Here is a 17,647-nt window from a genome sequence, read left to right as displayed (position 1 = left end):
ATGCAAGCTATTCTCCAGCGTTGGTTTACACATGGATAACTCTGCAGAGCGTCACTGTTTGTTCAAACATAAATCTCTGACAGTTCGTGAGAATCTGAGCGAGCGCGTGCGACGTCATCCGTTTACTAACGGCTCCAACCAAACAAAGTCAACGCAGTCGCCGTTTAATTGCGATATGGAGAAGTGAAGGATGATTGGTCCGAGTCTGAGTCAACGTATCTATGGCAACCACTGTCATCCATCATAAGTGAGCTTGTTGGAAGGCCACACCCCTACCCCTTGAAAGAGGGCTACAAGAAATCTGTCAAATGTTTTGAATGTCGGGCCAGCAGGCTCCACCTACTTTTATTAAAGCTTTGGTCAGTTTATAACTTGAATAATTTGAACTACAAATAAAATATGAAAAAAATAAGATCCAGAACGGTTCTTCTGACCAATAGAATGACTGAGGAACAGCTGTTTGTTTCTCTATAGACGTCACTGGGATTTTAGCTTCTTGGAGCCACTTCCTGTTTGGGAACGCCATGGGGGAGGGCTCACTTAGTCCAGTTCTGATTTACAGTCAATGGTAAAAACATGTTGAAGCTCTGAATTCTGGGTAAGTGTTTTGACTTAAACCAAGTTTTTCATTGCAACAAATGCTGATGTTTGAGTGGCGGCCCTCATTTTTTAAAATAAACGTTCATGTTCAATTCATTTAAAAGAGAAATGGGTTTCAAATGGATCACAGTAACCAATCTTTACGTATAGAATGCAACTCTAATTAATCAAATACATTCAGTTTGACTTTGAAGAAATTTGTTACTGAATGTTTTTAACCCAAGAATTTGTCGTTTTGGTTTCATGAAACCTTTTTATCATCACTAAATCAAACCGAGTTAAATAAAGCAGATTCTGTATTTGACAGTGAAACTCCTCACTGTTTGAAAGATCAGTTCAAAGTTTGGAGGTTTTTATTCATAATTACCTCTCTGTATCTGAGTATTGGATGAATGGACGTTAGTTTAGACTTCTTAAAAAGGGAAACTAACAGGAAAGGAGACGGTTGTGTCTGTGGGCTTTCTGCAGACCAAACTTCCTCCCATTCTTCAGCTCCATTGATAAAGAATGGTAAAGCATTTTGACAGCCATAAAATAGTCTTTGTGCTAAACAAGGGAAGTCCCAGCAGCCTATTTGCCAGGAAGTGGCTCTTCTCCACGTAGGCTGCAGAGCGTTCTTTGAAGAAGAGGGGAAACGACTTCAGGCTTCTGGGTTTGGAGTCCTTCATGCTCTAATTCGTCACCTGAAGGTTCTTGGTTCTGGAGTAAAATTATGAACCCGCCAACAAGGCCTCCAGAAAACCAGCGTACTCGGACCATCAAGACCAGTTTAAAAGATGGCTAAACATTTATTAGAAGCATCGTGGGCTTCAGTGTTTCATCTGAGCGCATCTCTGCTGTTCAGAGTCCCTTGAAGATCCCTTGCTGCACTTTGCTGTTCTTTGGTATTCAGCCTCATGCTCCTCTCAGCCAGCAGTTGGATTAATAATACATGGGGTTTCGTGCAGTCGCTGGTGCCATTGGTGTGTAAAGGCCTTTTCAAATTCATTGTGTAGGGATGCTATACTTCACCCTGTCCAGTCACTGGACATGAACTGAATGTTCATGCGCATTTCCTACAGGCATGCGGCGGGCGACCGGTCATAGAGGACACTTAGATAACACATTAGGGGAAGTAGGAGAGATTAGACGTGTTGTACAGGTTTTATCTATTGGGTTAATATGGCGTTTTATCGCTGCCATATATTGAACGAGCGCAAAGTGAGTGAACCTTACAACCGCGCAGGCGCAATTCTAACCGAGTGACCCCGCATTTTACAACTGCACCCCTGCAAACCTAACTGAGCAGTGATCCTGCACGCTCACTGGGTTTGCACGCAGTGTTCAGGGGGGTGTTTGTCACTTGGGGGTGGTAACCTTTCTGCTTGATCTGATTGGCTGCAATTTGTGTGTCAAATCCGGCGAAGCAGCGGGGGGGACTTTCTTTTAAGGCTTTAATAGAAAAGAAACGGCGGCTGTAACGTGGATGAAAACGGTAACAAATGCAGTGATTTTCACATGAGAAAAACTTACAGCAGAAAAAACCTGCTGCACTTTCTGACCTTGGTTTTGGGTCGTTGATTAACGTTTTAATCCACGTTACATCTGCCGTTTATTTTCTATTAAAGCCTCTAACACACAGGGGGGGCGAACAAGTTTGACACAAAGAACCGAAATGTCTAACTGTGATAGTCAAAGAGCAACACCACACACTGACCTGCCACACACACACACACACACATACACACACACACACACACACACACACACACACACACACACTCTTAAAGCCATATTATTTCCCATAACACACTCCTCTTCTTCCAATACAACAGCATGGATTAAACGGCGCCGTTATGGGTGTTTTCTTCTGTATTTAACGTTAACACATACCGGTAAAACATGCATGCCGGTGTGTGTTTGAAAAAGGCAGCAGGAGCAAAACTGAGTTGTTGTGATTTATTTTTGATTTTTTTCATTCATCAATCAGAATCCAAAAATCATCCAAGTCCTCGTCTTCTGGATCTGAAATGAACAGCCGGGCTACATTTCTATCAAACACGCCAGCTTCCCTTCCGTCATCGTGTCTCATCGTTCTGCTTTATGCACACATCTGCACTGTTGTACTATGGGGGGGGGGGGGGCTTCTTTGACGTCCTCTTCTCATGCTGTTCTCTCCTAGGTCTTCTTTACCGAAGTCACACAGCAACACATTGGGGCCGCTCCGTACATTTGAGAGAAAATTTCAGACTTTTATGTTCGCCTTATGGTTGTGAAAGTACTGTATATAGAAAATATGATAAAAAGCAGCTCAAGAGCCGCCTGTTAACCCCCCCTGCTCTAAAAATGAAAGTCCCGCCCCGCTGCTTCGCCAGACTTGACATGCAACTTTCAGCCAATCAGATAAACCAGAAAGTTTACCGCCCCCAAGTGACAAAAACGCCCCCTCAACACAAACCCAGGGAAGGCGCAGGAGTGACGTGAGCGCGCTGGATCACGGCTCCGTTAGGATTGCAGGATTGTAAAATGGGGGGTCGCAGGGTTGCAAGGTTCCTCACTCAGTTCCTGAATACATCAGTTGTCCTTGTGCTCGTCCAATATAAGGCAGCCATGAAACGCCATAGGTTAACTGAAACGCCATAGGTTAACTGAAACGCCATAGGTTAACTGAAACGCCATAGGTTAACTCCTGTACGGATGCGTGTGATGAAATGTGACTTTGTTCTGTCTTTACATTAAAGTTAATTTAAACCCAGAATGCTGTGGAGTCAAAGTCGCAGCTCCGGTTTCTTTCTTTGGTGGAATCCAATGATCTTTTCCCTCAGTGTCTTTGAGAAACGAAATATCAGAGTTTTGTTTAGTCTTAACATACTGAGGGTGTTGAGAGTTTTGGCGTCTCAACCATGGTTGTTTGTGTGGTTTCTCCTTAGGGGGTGAACCGGATGGGGAGGGACTCTCTGGTGGGACTTGGCGGCACCAGGAAGAAAGACTGGCACGACTATGAGGCCATCAGAAGAGACGCCACTCGATCCGGTCAGTGCCGACGCGCTGTGCAGCAGGAACGCAAACACGTTTGAACCTCTGTTTCCTCCAGTCAGCTTCCATTTTCTTATCCGCTGTAAGCCAGAAGAAATGGGTTCATCCGGAAACGAGCCATAAAGACGAAGAGCTTTCATTTGGAGGCTCTGTAGGTGGAATGACACCTGCATGTTTGTGTTTTCTGAGATTCCACAGGACCCGGGCCTCTAATGACTATTAGCACTTTGAAGGTCTGACGTCAGAACCCTCGTCGTGGAGTCGCAGCTCCGCTCTTCTGGTTTCTAGTTTTTGTTTTACTCTGCATTGATGAAAAAAGAAGGGCAATGTCCAAAAAGCATCACCATGTGATTCTGACAAATGTTATTATCTCCTCCAGATTTTGTCTTTTTTTATACATGTCACACTTCGTCAACTCAAATATTTAAGTTGAAGTTGTTTTTTTAGTGCAGTTCATGAAACTAGCTAATAATCCTGTAAAGTAAAGTGTGCGATAATCAACAAGCGGGAGTCGACAGGAAAGTCAGGAAAAAATATGCTGATACATTAAGAAGAAAGCATTAAATAGTGGATCCTCTGCCGTCATTTTCCCGCTGAGACTTTGAAGCAGCAGCTCCTCACGTCTCACAGTTTGCACTAAAACTGAGCAGCTGTGTTCTGCACGTCTGTTTCTCATCCAGTAAAAAGCTCATTTCTATGTCTTCTGCTGCAGCTACGCATATATCTGCGTTAGCTTCTCACCAGAACAGAGTTTCCTCATTTAAAAATAACCCTGATCGGTGAAATCCACGGAGTCTGATTCCAGACGTTTATGGCAGTAAAACTCCTCACTGCATAAATACACTTTTCTCAGACAAACATGAACATTTTCACCTTTTCTCTGGTTTAAATTCTCAAACCTTCATAGAAATTAAGTCCAGGATCTTAGAATGAAAACAAAGATCTGATCGATCACAGATTTCTGATCTGAAGAGCTCCACGTTTCTGTTCAAGAGACACAGAGGAGATTGATTGACAGGGTCTCCAGCCAATCAGGACACAGAATAGGGTGTGCTGTTTAAAAAAACAGCATAATTGCTCTAAAAGAACGAGCTAAACTGGGAAAGATGAACTGTGACGTAGAAAGGGAAGACTTTTTTCTGTTCTGTTTGACAGATTTAACTAAAAAACATGGGTCTCTGATAATGTTCAGTGGGTCAGACCAAACATGGAGGCGGGCCGGATCCAGCCCACGGGCCGTAGTTTACCCACCCCTGGCTTAGACGACAGGACTGAGTGTTTTCTAGTTGTTCCATTTCTATGTTGCTGCGTCTCCATTGACTGTCTTCTCGTCATCGATCTACTGGAACCATAGTCAGAAAAACTCTGAGGAGGAAAAACTGTGGAGAACATTTTCAGGATCTGTTGTGAAATGAACCCAAACTGCAGAGATGTTTAGGTTTGGTTTCCTGCTGAAGTTAACCAGGAAGTTGACAGAAAAACTTTAAACTGACATCATTTAAAGTGATAAAAACATTTACTTCCTAAACTTTTGTGTTTTTATCTGTTGTAACACTCTACAGTTCATTTAGAGTCTTAAGATTATTGTCGTGGGTTGACTATGGAACACAAATGAACAAATGAACAACCAATTAAATCAAGATTTGTTCTTTAACCATCATAATTTCATTGAACCCAGTCACACTCCATGAATCGCGCTCCCGATTACATTATAGGTCCGTGCACGCGTTTACGATGATTCCCTATTGTCCGTCTAGCGACTCCCACCTGTGTGCGCGTAAGCGCTCCGACGTAAACAATTCCTCCCAAAGTCAAAAGAAACAGAAAAACTGAAATGATCTCACCCCGTCCTTCGGGTTAACGTCAGGGAGTCTCATTTTTCTCATGGTCACTTTCCAGCCACGTCCTTCCCCAAAAGAAATTAATAATAATCCCAGCGGCAGAAGTTGGAAAGGTCCACGTCAGATCCTCCTCTGTGACTCCCGATGGTCGGTTTCCGGGGTATTCCGTGCGTGCTTGCTGTTGGAAGGGCCCTCTTAGTCTCCCTTTCCGTCTTGTCAGAGTTTGAACTCTCCTTAGGCTTTTTGCCCACCTTGTCTGTCCCTTTTTAACCCGGAAGCCATGCCGGGTGTTAACGCACCCCAGCTGATCGCATCAGCTGTGAGGAGTGACGTCAGCGGCATCCCCGGTACACAAATACCCAAAATACACACATTCACTAAAATAAAAGGAAAACATAGGACCTCTTCACCTCATAGGGTGTAAAATACAGAAAACATGATACATTTATGTGGCTTTGTCACATAGTCCCCCCCTCCAGCCGGAGGCTTCTAAGGACTTAACCCATGATGGGTCTTTAAATTAACCACATGGACGGTATCTTCCTTCTGTGGGTCACCCCAACCAACCCTGTAATTAACAGGCCCTAATCTTTGTAGTACTTTTGCTGGCCCTTCCCATCTAGGCGCAAGCTTTGCTGTGAACTTAGAAGTGGCTTTGGAAAGTGGATGTGTTCGGACCCAGACTAGGTTACCCGGGAGAAAGTGCGCATCTTTCCTCCGTTGGTTATAGTACCTAGCTTGTCTAGCCTGATGCAACCCCACTCTCCGTTTGACCTCCTCTGCCATTTTACGTTGCCGTTCTACCAGGTTGTACGACCCCAACTGTTCAGGTGATGGAGGTTTGTGAATTAACCGCTGCAGTGGGCCAAGTATGTTTCGTCCTAAGGCTAACTCTGCAGGGGTTTTCCCTGTTGTTTCCTGTTGAGCGGTGTTTATGGCAAAGCGGAACTCAGGGATCCATTGGTCCCAGGTGTTGTGTTGCTGGCCGATAAAGGAGGAAATCATGGTCTTTATGGTTCGGTTGAAACGTTCTGTCAGATTTGTTTGAGGATGGTAGCTGGTGGTTAATTTCTGTACGACTCCCCAGTTGTTACAGAGTTCGTTCAACAGATGACTGGTAAATTGAGGACCCCTGTCCGACACCAAGTATTTTGGTACCCCCCAACGAGTAAATATTTCTTCCCGTAGGACTTTTACAACCCGGGGTGTTTTGCCATCTTTGAGGGGAAACATTTCCACCCATTTTGTATAATAGTCAACGACCACTACAAGAACGGTGTTCGATTTCTTGCTCCTTGGGAAAGGTCCCATGATATCAATTCCCAACATCTCTCCCGGCAGAGACACAGAGGTGTTTTGTAATAAACCTGATGGTTTTCGGTTATCTGCTTTGGTTCTTTGACACACCTCACAGTTTTTTGTATGATCCCATACATCTTTACGCACATTAGGCCACCAGGCTACCTCCAAAACCCGCAACAATGTTTTTAGTTGTCCCAGATGACCTCCTAGAGGGTTATCGTGGAAATATTTCAGGAAATCTGAGATTAGCAATTTAGGAACCACTAACTGGAATTTTGTTCCTTGGTCTCTCAGAGGAACCCGACGATACACGACCCCTTGATGTTTAATAAAACTGATACGATCGGCAGGAGGGTTCCCTAACTGAGACTGACATAGCTCGTTCACTGTTGAGTCCTTGGCCTGGGCCTCGGCTATCTCTGCTAAGGTTGTTGGTAAGTCGGTGGAACTCTTCCTAGAGATCTTTAAACATGGAGCAGACCTGTTTTCATAATGTTCACAGGTCTGTGGTAGGTTGTTAGAACCCATGGTTCCCACCTCTGGTTCCCAAACCCTTGATAATGCGTCAGGAACCTGATTGAGACATCCCTTCCTGTAGAGCACTTTAAAGTTGAACTGCTGTAAACGTAAGGTCCAGCGCGTCAACCGGGAAGATGACTTTGGACAATTGAATGCCCATGATAATGCTGCATGGTCTGTATAAATGAGAAACTCCTGACCTTCTAGGTAGTGTCGCCATTTCTCCACTGCCCAAACTACAGCCAAGCACTCCTTCTCGGTGGTGGAATAGTTCTTTTCTGGCCCATTAAGCAGTCTGGAAGCATAAGCGATGACTCCCTCACCTTTTCCAGTTTCTTGGGTCAGAACTGCTCCGAGACCCACCTCACTAGCATCTGTGTGAACTTGGAAAGGAAGCACTGGGTTAGGTTGAATTAATACAGGAGGGCTTTTTAAAGCTTTTTTCAACATATCCATCCTGACTTGGCATTCCTCAGTCCATCTCCACTCAACCCCTTTTTTTTTTAAATTATGCAAAGGAGCGGCTATATCTGCAAAGTGGGGTATGAACTTGTGGTACCATCCAACTAAACCTAAGAATCGTTGGAGGGATTTTAGGTCTTTGGGAGCAGGGAAATTGCTTACTGCTTGGGTCTTGTCTGGGTCAATCTCCACACCTTTCTCTGACACAAGGTGACCCAGAAACCTTAACTGCCTTTTAAAAAAATGGCACTTCTTCATATTCAAATTAAGATTGGCAGCCTGCAGCTTTTGAAATACAGTGGCCAAATCTTTCTGATGGTCTGCTTTTGTCTTTGAATACACAATGATGTCGTCAATGTATACAAAACATATCCGTCCTCTCAATTGTCCTAAAACTTTCTCCATCAACCGTTGAAATGTTGCTGCTGCGTTCCGCAATCCGAAAGGCATGCATTTGAATTGGAAAAGTCCCAGGTGTGTTGTAAAAGCAGTGACTGGTTTACTACGTTCGTTCATCTCTACCTGCCAATAACCTGCCTGAAGGTCTAAGGAGCTAAACCAGGAGGCGCCTTCCAGTGACTCCAAGATGTCATGAACAAGTGGCATAGGATATGCGTCAGGCAGGGTCTTGGCATTGATCTTCCTGTAATCCACACAAAACCGGTAGGATCCATCAGGCTTGTTCACTAGGACTACAGGAGATGACCAGGCCGACTGAGATGGCTCTATGATGTTTTCTTGCAGCATTTTTTCTACATGTTCCTCGATCACTTTCTTCTTCAAAGGAGAAATTCTGTAAGCTCTACTTCTGACTGGTACATCATCCTTTAAGAAAATAGTGTGTTTTTCCACATTGGTCTTCCCTAAAACCCCTGATGTGACTGTAGGCCAATCATCAATCAGGGTTCCAAGCAACTCAGGAAAATCTGTGTCACAGGTCACAGGGTCCAGCGTGGTGGTGGCTGCCCAACACGGAGGAAGTTTTCCGGGCTGAACAGCATAATAAAGCTGAACTGATGGTAAAGAGGGGTTGGCTGAGTAATGATCTCTGGACTGCACCTGCATTGGCGAACCGAACTCGTGATACACATAACCTTGGTCAGATCTTAAGCCGTATGAATTCTTAGCCAAGTTGAGAATGGCTCCGGATCTTGAAAGAAAATCCAAACCCAGGATTAAAGGAAAGGCAAGGTGTACATCTTCCATTATATGGACAGACAATGGCCACTGTCCCACTTGTCCTTCCAAACAAATGGTCTTTTTACCAAGGGCTTGATGCACTGTTCCATCCGCCATGACAAACCATTGTCTTTCAGCAGGTTGAATGCTTTCTTCGTTCCGAGCTAATTCTCTCCATAAACCATTCCTCATCAATGTAAACGTGCTCCCAGTGTCCACTACAGCCTCAACTTTCACCCCCCGTATGGTGATTGGGATCATTAAAAGTTTAGGCTCACTACCTTTCTGTGGGTTCTGTTTTCCCACTGTGACCCCTATTGCTCCCTTTGGCATCATTTTCCGGTCAGTTTGTCTTTTGGGTGGTCTATCAGCACCAGCATGCACCTTCTGCCAGTACTCTTTAGCTCCTGAACAGTCCTTCTCCACCATTGAACCTATTTTCACCAGCTGGGCTACCGATGAAACGGTGCCACGCAGACAGCCGGCCACCTTGGGGTTGATGTTATTAAGTATCCGCCGAACTATTTCTTCCTCTGTCATGTCTCGTTTCCACTTCAGACACAAAGCCCTATAGTCATAGGCAAAGTCACGTAAACATTGCTCCGGCCTCTGCACAGTTGTTCTTAATTGCTCTTCCACTTCACTTAAATAATCAGTTGGCAGAAAAGCAGATAAAAAAGCCTCCTTGAATGTTAACCAATCATGCACAACAGGTTTAGTGGCTTTCCACCAGCTTAAAGCAGGTCCCTTCAGAACCGCGGACAGGGCTCCTAACAGCTCATGATTTGATAAGGGTCTAAGGCAGGGGTCGGGAACCTTTTTGGCCGAGAGAGCCATAAACGCCACATATTTTTAAATGTAATTTCGAAAGAGCCATACAATAATGTAGCATCCCTTTCCCACACTGAGGCACGGAGACTTAACCTCTTTTAAGGTTCTTTATTCTGGTTACTGTAGACCGCAACAAACGCCGAACAATTAATTCAGCAGCTCCTGAATCTCTCCCGCCGAGACGAGAGCGCTTCTCCCAACTTTATATCCCCCTGCTCCTGCTCCAGCCCTCCCCTTTCCCTTATTCGGCCCATAGCTGAACCCCATTGGTCCAAACTACCTAACAACAGGCTGAGCGACAGAACTGAGGGCCAATCAGATCTCTGCTTGATCGATGCGTTCCATGAACTCCAGAACTTTTAACGCGGCCCGACAGTCGTCCAACTCAGTCCGCGACAATATGTTTAAAACTAAAATACAAGTGAATGTGTGCATTTGATGTAATTTCAACATTTTTAAAGTACAATAAGTCTGTGGATTCTTTTTAATAACATTGTTATGCTGTTGCTTATAAATGATGAGTATTTCTCGTGGTAGTTCTGCTGATGGTCTAGTCTGGTTGATCCGTGGTGAGTTTCTGCTTCATGCAGGCGTTGAGACTTTAAACGTGATTGTAGGTCTGAATGTTTTGTAGATGTGAGACAGACTGATCACATGCAGACGGGGAGCCAAACACACACTCACACGCTGCAGTGAGTGACAGGCAGCGGGTTTTACGTTTTTACAATCCCTGCGCGATTCACCTGCTGCCTGTCCCCACAACACCTCACCCCCACCCTCTGCTTTCTCCCTCACACATCCCGTCCCCGCATCTGCGCGCTCTTTCTCAGAGACGGGAGCGCGCAGTTTTAGGCACGGCAATTCACAGGTTTCTGGCTGGTACAAACTCTGTGAATTAATAGACAATTTTAAACTTATACTAGTGCTGGCGCAGATTTGTCTCTCTAAGCACCGCTACTACTGCGCGCCTCTGGCATCGCATCGCGCACGAGAAGGACTGGTCTAATGGAAAAAAAAAAAATTAGAATTAAAGATTTGTCTGCGAGCCACATGTGACCATCAAAAGAGCCATATATGGCTCGCGAGCCATAGGTTCCCGACCCCTGGTCTAAGGTCAAGATAGTTTTCACACCGTTCAATGAAATTCAGCGCATCCGAGGTCTGCGGACCACCGAACGTGGGAAAATCCAACCGAACAGGAGGTTTGGAGTAAAAGGAGGTTGCACCAGACTGACTTATTTGGTGTGAATGACAGGGTGTGGGTGTCACAGTGTAATCTGTTTCGGTGGATATGGCTACTGTTCGCCGAGGTAGAGGGGTACTAACAGTCCTAAATTTCTTTAGTTGGTTCTGCCATTTCTCATCCCTTCGCAATAAACAGTTCACCACATCCTTCTCTAGTTTTTCTATGCTGGACATTAAAGTTTTTTCTAGCTTAGCAAAGCTGACGTCCACATACTCCCTGAAATTACTTTCTCGGTTAAGAGAGCTTGTGACAGATGCTCTGAAAGTTTCTTCTAATTCCTTCACGTGATCTTTAAGTGCTGCCACCTCCTGAGCTAGATTGTCATTCTCCGTTTGACAGTTTTGTTCTTGTGTATGAGCTTCTTCTGTCTCAGCAACTTCAACCCCAGCATCATCATTCACATCATCCACTTCATCATCCTCATTATCCCCCTGTACGGACCCGTCATCCTCACTGTTATGCAGGTATAAGGTACTTAGTAATGATGATAATCCTCCGTCTGAAGTTTGTCTGCGGGTAACAAATGGCCCAGCTGTGAAATCTAAATCTGTTTCAGCCTCAGCCATTTCTGTTACTTTGTGTCTCAGTAGCTTTTTAGAAATTATAGAAATAATACATACACAAATCACCCCACACACCCACGAAAAACAAATTACAAAAAGGATAAATTAATCCCCATACTGGCCACCATATGTAACACTCTACAGTTCATTTAGAGTCTTAAGATTATTGTCGTGGGTTGACTATGGAACACAAATGAACAAATGAACAACCAATTAAATCAAGATTTGTTCTTTAACCATCATAATTTCATTGAACCCAGTCACACTCCATGAATCGCGCTCCCGATTACATTATAGGTCCGTGCACGCGTTTACGATGATTCCCTATTGTCCGTCTAGCGACTCCCACCTGTGTGCGCGTAAGCGCTCCGACGTAAACAATTCCTCCCAAAGTCAAAAGAAACAGAAAAACTGAAATGATCTCACCCCGTCCTTCGGGTTAACGTCAGGGAGTCTCATTTTTCTCATGGTCACTTTCCAGCCACGTCCTTCCCCAAAAGAAATTAATAATAATCCCAGCGGCAGAAGTTGGAAAGGTCCACGTCAGATCCTCCTCTGTGACTCCCGATGGTCGGTTTCCGGGGTATTCCGTGCGTGCTTGCTGTTGGAAGGGCCCTCTTAGTCTCCCTTTCCGTCTTGTCAGAGTTTGAACTCTCCTTAGGCTTTTTGCCCACCTTGTCTGTCCCTTTTTAACCCGGAAGCCATGCCGGGTGTTAACGCACCCCAGCTGATCGCATCAGCTGTGAGGAGTGACGTCAGCGGCATCCCCGGTACACAAATACCCAAAATACACACATTCACTAAAATAAAAGGAAAACATAGGACCTCTTCACCTCATAGGGTGTAAAATACAGAAAACATGATACATTTATGTGGCTTTGTCACATAGTTATGTTGATTCTGATTTCCTGAAATAATGCAGAGTAGATACAGTCAGGACCATAAATATTTGGACAGAGACACATTCTTTCTAATTTATTTTCTGTACATTACCACAGTGAATTTGAAATAAAACAACTGATATGCCGTTGAAGTGCAGACTTTCAGCTTTTATTCCATGGGTTGAACAAAAAGATTGTATAAAAATGTGAAAAACTAAAGCATTTTTAAACATGATGGTCTGGGCGTGCATGGTATAGCAACCATCCAAACAGAACAACTGAGGTTTGATCTGTGAGCCTCAGTCAATCGGATCGTCACCTAAGTAGGAATCCACCGCCGCACCAGGTTCTAATCTTTGGCCTCGGATCTGGTTCCATGAACAACTTGAAGGTTCCTCTTGTGCTTTGAACTCACAACAAATGAAAGCAGTTTGTTGGGATCACGGGGATGGAAGGAAAGCCGGTCCTGTTCCAAAATGTCAGGCGGAAGTTCAGACGTTTTTTTTTTTCCATAACAATTGATGACATCAGAAGAAAGGAGAAGCATGCTGAGGTCACCTCCATAGGCAGCAGGGGTCACATGACCACACGGTGACTTTGTTTTGACAGTGACGGGTATAAGAACAGGAGCTTGTGTGTCTGTGATGCAGGAAACGGCGAGCAGGGGAAGGCGTTTCCCCTGACGGATGCTGACCGGGTGGACCAGGCCTACAGGGAGAATGGCTTCAACATCTTCGTCAGCGACAGGATCTCCCTGAACCGCTCCGTCCCCGACATTCGCCATCCCAAGTGAGTCACAGAAACACATGGACCCCTGAACATCTGGAAAAGGCTACGATTCACCAGACAGCTCTGTGTTTCACCTCAGAGCTAAGATAAAACTCATAAAGCCCTCAGTTCTGCCTGTTTGGACTCACTGAATCGCGTTAAATCCAGAAGCTGCCGTTTGTCAGCCAGATAGGGGTCAGCGCCTCTGAGCAGCTTCATCTCCCCAGGAGGTGAAACGGGCCACGGAGGTTTTCCTCCCCGCCGCAGAAGGTCAGCTCACAGATTGGCTCTCCATCCCTGTGGAGGGAGAACGAGTCGGTCTGGCTGTATTTCAGTGTCCTGCTTCTGTGTTTCAGAATTGTTCTGATGACTTGCTGACTTACAGCTTTGCTCATCAGCTAACACACCCTGTGTGAGTCATCCCTCCGTCCATATAGAAGAAAGGAAATGTTCTCATTTCTACTGTTAAAAAAGACACAATTCCAGCTGGTTAAAAATAAAACGCATGTTTTTCAAACTGGAGCCTCTAAAGCGCCTAAATCACCTGGGAGAATATCTCTCACTTAGAGCTGTTAGCTAAAATCTCATCAAATTTTAATAAAAAGTTCTTAATAAAATGATGTTTTAGTGTGCGGAACAAGTCCAGGACCGTTTTAATGACATGAACTTTGCTTCATCTGTTTTTTTTCAGTCTCTGTCTGAAAGTTGAGCAGATCTGACGGGAAATAGTTTACGTTTCTTTAAATTTGATTCAACCAATGTGATGCTGTTCTTTGAGCTATAAATCGTGTTTTTTTAACGTTTTTGTTGTCTGGTTTCCAACACCAAAGAGTTGTTGCCACCTGCTGGCTGGAATTGTGCATTGCAACCTGCAGGCCCAAAATGAACTGCTGATGACCTGGAGCGTTCAGACAATAACACGACCACAGACGTTTATGAATTCTACACTTCATTTTTAAATTCATCACTTTGATACTTTTATTATTGTTTCTACAAAACAGGTTACACAGCCATCACAGCATTATCACACAATAATCACAATAAAATCATGCAAAACTCACACAAAAGTCTGTCAGTAATCACACAAAAATCATACAGGAATAACACAAAGACCACACTCGACCTTCGCACAAACATGTCACAACAATCGCAATAAAATCACACAAAAGTAACACAATAATCACAGAAAAATATGACGATAATCCCACAAAAATCAATGACACACGAATATCACACAATCATCAAACATCACACAATAAAATAACACAAAACTCACACAAGCATCACAGCATTATCCCACTAACATCACAAAAAACCCACTTAATTATCACACAAATCAAACAATTATGACAAAAACAAACATCAAACAATATTTACCCAATTATCTCACTATTATCACACAAAAGTTTGACAAGAATCGCACAAAAATCAAACAGCAATGACTCAAAGACCACACACGAATATTACACAATCATCAAACATCACACAATAAAATAACACGAGCATCACACAGAAGTCACACAAGCATCACAGAAAACCTACTGAATCATCACATACAAATCAAACAAAAATGACAAACACAAACATCAAACAATATTTACCCAATCATCACACCACTATCACCCAAACATAACACAATAATTACCCCTAGCATAACTCAATATTCACACCATCATCACACGATACAATGACATTCTAGTTGTGTAGTGCTGAAAGTGGTATTTAAAGTCGATGGCAAAAGCTTGTGAGTGACACAGAACATCTGAATGTTGGGATTCTTTCTGTGACGTCATCTTTAAAACGTCACACAGATCCTTTCCTCTCACTCTGATGCTGCCCGCAGCATTTTACCGACTTTATTAAGAACTTTTCAAACATCTGTCAGCTAACTTGCTGAATAATCACAAAAAATGAACCTACCTGGAGTTTTCCACAGGGATTCAGTCTCAAACATGTTTATGTTCTTTCTGTAAAGTTAGTTGAAATTGACGTAAAATCGACGATCAAACTTCTCTCCATGACGGTCGACTCTTTGGTCTACAAGCTTTCCTCAAGCATTTCTGTTCCTCACCAACAAAGACTTTAGCTTCATTTTTGACCTTCTCGTTTGCAGAGCTGAACTCTGGGAGTAAATGAAGCTGAGGCTGCAGGTGGTTTACTTACCTGAGCTCTAGTCAGGCTGAAGCTAAGCCTGAAGGCAGAGCTCTTTATTGGTCAGCTTCATTCCCTTTTCATGCCTCACTGAAGTCCAGACAGTCAGAGAGCAGACGGACGCCACACTGCAGGAACTCAGAGGAGATCTTCCTGTTCCTCTGTGCCGTCTCCACTCATTTACATGTAGGAGATCAAAAGTACAAAAATGTTCTGTCCTGCTCCTTTTGACCCCCCCCCCCCACTCTTTGGCCCGATCCTTGATGTCTTCAGAAAGACGTACTTTAGGCCGTTGCTCCGTTTGTAAAGCACTTTGTGATTCTTTCTGGGATAAATATTTGCCGTTGAAGCTCACAAAGGAAGAAATGGACAGACTCCTGACTGTCCATGATGTCCAGCTCCAGTCCTGAGAGCACAGCTGATCCTCCAGTGCTGCCTTAAATCCCCATGGAGACTATCCAGCATCACACCGATCCGTCGCCATGGCAACAAAATAACAGCTGCTGCTAGGCCTGAAACTGTCCAGCAGAGCCTGGCCTGTGTGTGACTGCAAACACAACTGCTCCAGGAGAGGCAGCACAACTGCATTTCTTTAGTCTAATTGCTTCATTTTTTTATATTTGATATGTTTTTAGATGACAAATATGCCATCTCAGTATTACCTGCTGAAAAACACAATTAAAAAAATCAAAAACATGAAAAAACAGAAATGCTGCACAAATAATGACGACCCACATATTAAAAAGGAACTGAGAACGAGTAGAAATAATAAATGATTGAGGGAGAGTTGGAAAAGCTGTGAAATCAATTATTAGAAAAGTGAAATAACAAAACATGCATGTTTTCAGTATTTTACAGGAGAAATCTGTAAAAAACAAAAAAGTTTTGAAAGTTTATGTGTCAGTGCTTTACTGAACCTCCAAAATAAAGCTTTACTCCAAAATAATCCGTTCTGTTTAGAATAGATCGTTTTGAGGTTTGATCAAAATGATAATGATGATGAAGAGCGCAGTCCACCCTCACATTCAGGTCTCGTCTGACTCATTGCAACACAAAAATTCTGAAAATAAACTCCCCAGTAGCTCCATAAATACCCTCTGCTGAACCTCCTTGGAGGTTCTGACCCGGTTCTTCACACAGGGAGGCTTCCTCTGACCCGTCCTCGCTTTGAGGCGCTTTGAATCGGTTCCTCTGCTGGGCTCCTCTTTGGGGAGCGTGGATGTTCTGGTGTTTATCTCCACATCTATACAGTTTGCATCCAGTGACCTTTAGAGGAACTCGCCATGGGATGTGAGATCCGTCCCACGCTCCGCTCCTGGTGGTCAAAGCTCGTCTGTATGAACGTGGAGGTAAAAGATCCAAAAGAAAAGGAATCTGTGACTAAATCAGATTATTTACCTGAAAGATTATTGACCTGAAACGGACAAATGTTCTCCACTTTAGGTTGTTGCAGCTTTTATGGCAACACAATAATCGACAACAAAAATTTGACTTACATTTAATGATTGTCTCTTCTGGACGCAATAAGGATAAACTGATATGAAAATAACTGCAGCTTTTGTCAAATAACATACAAAAGTCCAAAGAGCCACTCTGATGAAAATGCTGGTTTTTTTGGGGCATTTTTCTGATGATGTTGGACAAAAATTGCATTTCTGAGTTTTTCTTTATATAAATTGTTGTGAATCAGAAGCAGACAAAAAAACTGCCGTTGGGAAAAGATCGTATTTATGTTATAGAGAATCATACAAAATCTGCTGGGCGGGTCACCAGCTCCCTGCTCAAAGCTTTCAGGAACGGGGATGGGAAGTGGGGGCGGGCTTGCTCTGTAAAAACAATGAAGATGACCGGAGAGGAACTTTAATTTTCATTTATGGTGGAGCAAATTTGAAATCATCATAGGAGAAAACCTGAAAGCAGATTTCGATGTACATCTCTAGATTATGGGATGTAGAAGTTATTTAAGGGGGGGGGGAAGGGTCTTGCTTTCTATGGTTCAAGTTAAAGGTAACACTTCATAATAACTACACACGATGAAGCATTAGCATGAATAAACACCTAATTAATCCTTTATAGAGCATCGCTCCTGCTTTATTTAGCATTTATTAAGCAACACAGCTCCTTCATTAGAAAGGAGCTGTGTTGTTTATTAAGGACATTTTAAGACTTATTCATTAACATTTTAAAATGAAGTATCAAATTATTTACAAACCAGTTATTATTGAGGTGATTCTTTTAGTCATAAGCACATTTATAAATAGTTAGTCAATAATTAAAAAAATACATCAA

At 43.5% G+C, this 17,647-nt stretch overlaps 1 protein-coding gene across 1 annotated transcript in view; it reads left to right on the top strand.

The window, feature by feature from the left end:
- Nucleotides 1-17,647, top strand: part of LOC101171188 (polypeptide N-acetylgalactosaminyltransferase 10) — an 82,402-nt gene that overhangs the window by 24,229 nt on the left and 40,526 nt on the right. Inside the window, exons 2-3 of the mRNA XM_023962178.2 lie at nucleotides 3,510-3,612; nucleotides 13,090-13,228. Of these exons, the coding sequence (XP_023817946.1) occupies nucleotides 3,510-3,612; nucleotides 13,090-13,228 (242 nt within the window). The remainder of the gene's footprint in view (nucleotides 1-3,509; nucleotides 3,613-13,089; nucleotides 13,229-17,647) is intronic.

The sequence above is a fragment of the Oryzias latipes genome, chromosome 14 (genome assembly GCF_053564925.1).
Source record: "Oryzias latipes strain Hd-rR chromosome 14, Olatipes_Hd-rR_3.1".
Classification (NCBI taxonomy): Eukaryota; Metazoa; Chordata; class Actinopteri; order Beloniformes; family Adrianichthyidae; genus Oryzias; species Oryzias latipes.
The sequence above is the reverse complement of the archived record's forward strand: the minus strand, read 5'-3'. Positions and strand labels throughout refer to the sequence as shown.